Source organism: Rutidosis leptorrhynchoides, chromosome 11 (assembly GCF_046630445.1).
Source record: "Rutidosis leptorrhynchoides isolate AG116_Rl617_1_P2 chromosome 11, CSIRO_AGI_Rlap_v1, whole genome shotgun sequence".
Classification (NCBI taxonomy): Eukaryota; Viridiplantae; Streptophyta; class Magnoliopsida; order Asterales; family Asteraceae; genus Rutidosis; species Rutidosis leptorrhynchoides.
This window is the reverse complement of record NC_092343.1, coordinates 145530673-145538448: the sequence shown is the minus strand read 5'-3', so window position 1 is coordinate 145538448 and position 7776 is coordinate 145530673. Positions and strand designations below refer to the sequence as shown.

The 7776-nt window shown below is 34.6% G+C and overlaps 1 protein-coding gene across 1 annotated transcript; it reads right to left on the bottom strand.

The window, feature by feature from the left end:
- Window positions 1-479: 479 nt before the first annotated feature.
- LOC139875029 (disease resistance protein Roq1-like) lies at window positions 480-5560 on the bottom strand. Its single transcript, XM_071862415.1, has 7 exons — window positions 5273-5560; window positions 5113-5192; window positions 3585-4365; window positions 2969-3152; window positions 1309-1427; window positions 1065-1217; window positions 480-941 (listed from the first exon to the last, which is right to left on the bottom strand). The coding sequence occupies exons 1-7, from the start codon at window positions 5558-5560 to the stop codon at window positions 480-482; spliced, it is 2067 nt and encodes a 688-aa protein (XP_071718516.1).
- Between the last annotated feature and the right edge of the window lie 2216 nt (window positions 5561-7776).

Here is a 7776-nt window from a genome sequence, read left to right as displayed (position 1 = left end):
TATTGCTTTACAAGTCAACAAAAGTCAAAGTTTGAAGAACATAGGTTTAATCACGAATCAAGCATGAAATCAGCTACTGGATCGATGAAGTCTAGCTCCTTGAGCTCTGATACCACATGTAAGGTTAGATTTCAGCTTCAATTCATGATTTCGTGATGATAATTGTTTGATCAGAGTGTATATATGTATATCATATATGTATGTATAGGTTCTGTATATGAATAAGTGTGTGTATTGATGATGATGAAGATGTATACGATGATTAACAGAAACAGTTAGAATAGATCACTATGAATTACAATTACAATGGTGAGGTTGAAGGTTGAGAGCATTTGCTAAGTGTGTGAAAGTGAAGGTGTGAGGGTGAGGGTGATTATGAAGGCTTAGCTTTAAATTCTAGTCTAAGTGTGGTATTTATATGACACATACCACACTCATACAAAAATGATTCTAGACTCAAATTACATCTATTTTAAGTCCTAACACAAATTCATACATAATTGCAGTGGGGACATTTCTGGATGAAATGACATTTTCCGTATCAAATTAGTTATCATGTTAGAATGATCGTACACCAACGATCTTAAGGTATGTGGAGGATGTTCGATTGATGTCAGCATATCACAGTTATGCATATAAAGTTTCTCAAGGTTAGGAAGGGTTCTCACACAATTGGGCATCGAAACAATTGGATTACACTTCAAACTTAAAATCTTCAACCGAGATAGGCAACTCCAGTCAATGGGAAAATCTTCGCATGACAAATTATTACGTGAAAGCGACAAAGTTACTAATGAGCTTGAAAAATAAGAATCATTGAAATTGAAATTCCTCTGTACAGCCGTAGTGACAGACGGAGATAGCCGTAACTTTAGGTCAATCAGGTTATCTTTAACGTCCTTCAATGACTCAAATGGAAGCTCAATCATATTACAGCCATCCTAGAGTAATGATTTGACATTTTTGAAGTTGTCAATATTTGTTAGAAGGTTTCTACAGTACTTGCTGCAATCACGAAGATCGATGTAGACAAGTTCTTGACATTGCTCAATTGTTTCACAAACCTCAACCAAACTCGTGCAATTTTTGAGAAATGAACTCTCAAGTGCAGGGAATTCACAAAAACCACCAAGAGTATGAAGCTGATAACAGTGGCTCGGATCAAGATTCTTCAAAGATCCAAGCAATCTATTATTTTTTGAGTACGATTCACTCACCTATTAAAATGGTATAACTGTGAGAAACTGCAACGACTCAAAATCGAAGAAAAATTAGAGTTGAAGTGGATCAATCTATCTAATTTCTTACCTTTTGCCTCTTTCCAGGCCGTAGCATGTTATTAGAAGATACATTAAAAGATTTGATATTGCTATAAGACAATGAGAGAATAACTAGCTTCTTCATTGGTAATTCTGAAGGCATAGACTCTAAAGGAAAACCATACATTCTCAAATATATTAATTCTTCTGGAAAATGACTTTTTTGCTCAGTTGGTCCCTCTATTATACCCCAAATCGCTAACAGCATCCCTCGGTTTTTAATTTGGCAATCAACATCCCTTAATTATTTTAATTTTGCAATTTGAGTCCCTCCGTCAAATTTTTGTTAAAAAGGTCCGTTAACCCATGTCATGTGCAATGTATGTGAGGGTATAATCATCTTTTTACTCTTTTCTTCATTAAAAACAAGGGACCTCCGGCGCAAAATATCTTATAATTATATATTTTTAATTTATAAATTTATAAATAAAAAATCTTATAATTATAAATTAAAAATATATAATTATAACATATAAAAATATTAAATATATATATATAAGTTTAATAAATAAGACGCAAAATAAATAATTATAGCCGTTGAATAATAATAAAGTTACAAAACATTACAATAACGAAAATTTTTACGTCCTAAGTTCCTAAATTACTTTATTGAAAGATACTAAATTACAATACGACTTCCACGACCCAATCAGAATGATAAGTATCTGGATCAAAAGGTTGCACTCGGAACCACTGATCACGTTCTGGTGACTCGTATTTTAAAAGATACAACCTTAGCGGTTCAGCAAAGTCTATCGCATTTTCCTTAAGATGATCGAATATTTCATCAGTAAGAATGTCTAGTTTTTGGTGTCTTTCGTCAAAGTAAAGAATTTGCGAATACTCGAACGGTATTTCTTCCTTGAGTATATCGTGTAAGATTGATAAAAAGAAGATCGAAATCTCCCACAACTTAAACGTTTTTTTGTCGAAATCTCCCACAACTTAAATGTGAGAATGTTGTTTGAAGTGTAAATGGGTAGTGTATATATAGAAGTTAAAGAGTATAAATTAAAAAAAAAAAATAGCAGTTGAAGGCCCAACGGTAGGATTTTTAATTTTCATAATTTATTTTTATTTTTTTACGAAATGATCTGAGGTGTGTGATTGTCTAAAATCGATAAGTACAAAGCGGATCTAGGTTTCAAGCTTCGAGTTTCTTTGAAGCTTTTAAATCACATTGATCGTTGTTGAATTTGTACGGAGTATGAACTCAATCGAATCTGTACGGAGTATGAACTCGTTGTCGATCGTTAAGATATAAGAATTCCTAAATTTATAAATTAAAAATATATAATCTTATAAAACCAACAGTATAATCTTATATCTTTAATTTAAGATTCTTATATCTTATAATTATATATTTTTAATTTATAATTATAAGATTTTTAATTTATAAATTTATAAATTAAAAATATATAATTATAAGATATTTTGCGCCGGTGGTCCCTTATTTTAAATGAAGAAAAGAGTAAAAAGACGATTATACCCTCACATGCATTGCACATGATAGGGGTTAACGGACCTTTTTAACATAAATTTGACGGAGAGACTCGAATTGCAAAACTAAAATAATTAAGGGATGTTGATTGTCAAATTAAAAACCGAGGGACGCTGTTAGCGATTTAGGGTATAATAGAGGGACCAACTGAGCAAAAAAGTCTCTGGAAAATTCTCAAAAGAGCCATTGAGGAGCACATCTTTAACTGATAATATCTTCAGATTATACATCATACTAAATGCATCTGTTTCCAGCTCAAGTAATGATCCACGTAACTCCTGTTTTTCAATCAATCTCAGGTCAAGACTGAGACCTTTGATATTTCTAGTACCCTAATAAGAAAAAATACAACAGAAATTAAGAACTATAAGAAAATAATATATAAATACAAATACTTGTATTTTTACTAATTGACAAGACTGTTTGTTCACATACCGTCTTTTTTTTTTCAATACTTCTAATGACTCCTTAGTACGCCATAATAGACTACGTTCCCCTGGATTCTCAGATTCGAGATCTACAACATATTTTCCCATCTCTTGAATTAATGAATGCATCTGAAACACGCCATTTGTTCCAGTACGAAGAAGGCATTTGTCGTTGAGATGTTCAATTCTAGTGCTAGTGTTTATATCACATGCCTGTAGTATGGTTTCCGCATAATCTCTTCCCGTTCCAACAAAAAAACTAGCAATATACTTTTATAATTCCTTGTCATTTTTGGACTTTAAAGATTCAAAGCTCGTTCTCAAAATTTTATTTACACGGGAAATGGGTCCTTCAGGGCCTTTTCTTAGTTCTTTTATGCAGCCTTCCCAATAAGAAAGATTTCGATTATATAGATTACAGCCCAAAACTTTAAGAGCCAATGGATGTCCTTCACAATACTCCAAAATATCCCTTGAAACCACTTTGTAGCCATCTTTAAGTTCTTCACAATTGAACGCATGATGACATAAAAGCTTTAGTGATGAGTTGTGAGATAAGCGTTCAAGTAAGTACTTCGTATGTCTGCATTCAACTTTCTTTTTAAATAGTATACACCTCTCTGTCAACGACATGTCCCTAGTCGTTATAATGATTTTGCTTCCTTGATTAAAACCTTTGTTTCCCAGCAAAGCATCCAATTGGTCTAGACTACCAATATCGTCAAGAACTATCAACACTTTATTAGAGGCTACAGAAACATCATGAACTTGAATCGGACTTGCTTTTGAAATGTCTTCACATAGATGATTTTGTAAATCATGCAATCCATTAATTTGTCCAACACACTTCCTACTAATATCCTTAATGATGCTGCTTCTGTCGAACTCACGACAATATGACTCATAGACATATTTGGCTAAGGTTGACTTTCCAATCCCACCCATACCATAAATACTAAGAATGTCGACGGTACGTAAGGATGTGTCTTTCAACCATGAAGTGATGAATTTAATATCATCCTCCTTCCCAATAAGTAGTGGTAAAGTAGTCCTTACGGGTACACGTATTCTTTTGGAAAGGGCTTTAACGATTTCTTTGATGAACGTAGTCTCCAGCCTACAAATTAATTTTCCATAGAGAACCTTCGATTAGATTTTTTTTTTACATTGGCAAAAAAAAAACAAAAACTTTATTACTAAACCAAGAACAACAACCACCATACAAATATAACCGACTGAAGAAAATTAAAACCTAACCCAAACAAAACAACAACCTTCGATTGGATAGTCAAACATTTAGCAGGATATTAAATGGTAATAATGAATCGGTGGTTATATTTACAATTTTGTAATATATAATTTCATATAGTGTATTTGTTTTGGGTGGTAAGTTCATTATTACGCATCCAGTGCATCGAGCATCCAACATCCATCATACTGGATTTGGATATTTCAATTACTCAAATAGTCAAATCAGATCTTACAAACTTGGATTGTATATCAAAAAAATTTGTACTTCTATTTATATATAGTCAGATCAGATGATTAACTGTAAAAAAAAATCCTGTTAATTCATCACACAAAGTTGATCCGAAGTGTCAACCCCATTAATATTATTCAAAAGAATGGTAAGAAAGTAGTTTACCTGCCCTTTACATCCAAGCCAGTTAGATTAGAAACTTTTGTAAGTGCTTCCTTCCATATTTATATCTTCTCTGCTAAAAAACTTTTTTTCTCCACATCCGCCCTTCTCTATTCTATTTTGAGGATCCGGCTGTCCGGACTCGTAAAAGACGGCCACAAAAATAAAGGAGTATATCCCTCTCCCTTAGTGTCTTTCCACTTCCGTCGTTCAGAAACAAACACTTCGCCTAATTCTTTGTCTCTGCTTCCATCTTCTTTTTGTGCTCTGCCATTGCCTCTCCAAAGCTGTTTTGTTGCTTCCTGACATCGGTGGGTTCGACATGATAGAAAATGGAGATAACTATTTGTTTGAAATTCTTATTTCTGTAAAGAATCAATACAAGTTCATCAAGGCACCATGTCGAAGAAGCATAAATCTTAGACAGCACGATAACAGAAGTTGTGGATGATTTAATTGCGTTCTCCAATTCCGGTTTCAAATAATGCCCGGTTGGAATCTCTTCTTTGTCTAAAAAGGTTTTGAGATTAGCACCCTCAAGGGCTTGGTGGAGGTGATTGGTGAAGCTAAGACGGGTATCAACACCTCGAAAGCTCAAGAAAACATCATACTTTTCATCATGAGTATTACTTGAAGAAGATTGTTCTAAAAAGTGAGTGAGAATTACCATTTTAATGAAATGTGAAGAGAAAAAGAGTAATTTGAGAAATGAGTTGCAAAAAGAATGACTTGCAAAAATAGGTAATTTGATGCCGAGAGGAGTGACTTGTACAACAGTGGGGAAAAAAAGGGGGCAAATTCTTTTCCAAGGAGGAGTGAACGGAAATAAAATTGGACTTCTAAAGAAACAGAAATGTTTACGGAGGTGGGTGCAAAAATAGGTATCGATGCCGAGAAAACACGAGAACTTCTTGAGAATTTGAAAGGATTAGTGGGGATTACTATGTTTCCTCAATGAGATTGCTATCGGTGAATATTCGGGGTTCTAAGAAAAGGAAAAAAAGAATTTGGGTAAAAGAAATGTGCTATGCTAATAATATTCAATTCTTAGGTATTCAGGAATCTAAAATGCCGAGATTGGAATTATTTCGTATCAAACCGATGTGGGGGAATTACTCGTTCGATTATGCTTGTTCGCTTTCACGAGGTATGTCGGGTGGTATTTTCTCTATTTGGGACCCTAACTTTTTTTACCAAAAGTAGAGTCTGGTGCGATGTCAATTTCGTTATAGTAAAAGGGAAGTAGGTATTCTCAGATGAAGATTACTATATGGTGAATGTATACGGGCCACATAACTCGAATGCAAAAGTTGCTTTATGGGAGAGACTTCTTGATTTCATTAACAACAACGATGGGGAATATATTTTATTTGGCGATATGAACGAAGTCCGTGTTGATAACGAACGCTTTGGTTCATCTTTTAATAGAGATGAAGCTAGAGTATTTAATTCTTTTATTGCCAATGCCGGGTTAGAAGAAATATCGTTATGTGGAAGACGGTACACATGGATTAATAAGGCGGCTTCTAAGATGAGTAGAATTGATAGAGTGTTGGTTTCCTCGAATGTTTTAGATTCAATGGCGGATCACAAATTGGTAGCTCTAAGTCGGGGTTATTCGGATCATTTTCCTATTATGTTCCATGATAATAAGTTGGATTTCGGGCCACTACCATTTAAATTCTTTCACTCCTGGATTGAATTAGATGGTTTCAACGAGATGATTAACAGCTCCTTTGAGTCAGGATCGTATAAAGACTGTCACGAGTTCAATGACAAGCTCAAAGTCCTAAAAGGGGATATCAAAGGATGGGTGTCCAGTATACGTAGGGATATGAAATCTAGATCCAAAGTGATTCAAGAGAAGGTGGGTGAATTAGAGCAAAAAATTGATGCAAACATTGCTTCTGATGTCAATTATAAAGAAAGAATGGATTTGCTTAACGAGTTCATCGGAATTCAAAAGGTAGAAGAAAAAGATGTAGTCCAAAAATCGAAAATAAAATGGAACGTTGAAGGCGATGAGAATACAAAATTTTTTCATGGAATGCTAAAACATCGTCACAACAAACAATCTATTCAAGGCTTATCATTAAATGGAGTTTGGGTGATGGATCCGGCTATTATCAAAAATGCCTTTAAGGAATTTTACAGACTCAAATTTGCAGGTTCCTGCCAACCGAATGGGGTGCTGCCACAATTAGCTGTTGAGTCACGATTGTCAGAGACAGATCGCAACACGATACAACAAGACGTGACGGAGGAAGAAATTCGAATGGCAGTTTGGGAATGTAGCAATGACAAATCCCCGGGTCCTGATGGTTTCACGTTTTTGTTTCTCAAAAAGTATTGGGACAAGCTTAAACTCGAATTGGTGGAGTCGATAACCAATGCTTTTAATCATGTTCTAATGCCTAAAGGAGCTTCTTGGGCCTTTATATCTTTGATTCCGAAAGTTAAAAACCCAACTTGTATCAAAGATTATAGGCCTATATCACTTATTGGAGTGCAATATAAGATTATAACTAGAATCTTAGCAAATCGTATGTCCTTGGTTATTGACAAAGTAATTTCACAAGAACAATCTGCCTTTATCAAAGGTCGACAGATCCTCGATGGCCCTCTGATTGTAAGTGAAATTTTAAGTTGGTTCAAGTTGAAGAAAAAACGTCTTATGCTTTTTAAAGTTGATTTTGAAAAAGCATTTGACACCGTTAGTTAGGATTTTCTTGATCATATGTTTATTCTATTGGGCTTTGGCGATCGGTGGCGTAGTTGGATTCGTATGTGTCTTTATAATGCAAAGACATCGGTGCTTGTTAATGGTAGCCCAACGGGTGAGTTCAGGTTGCATCGTGGCCTCCGTCAAGGTGATCCGATTAGTCC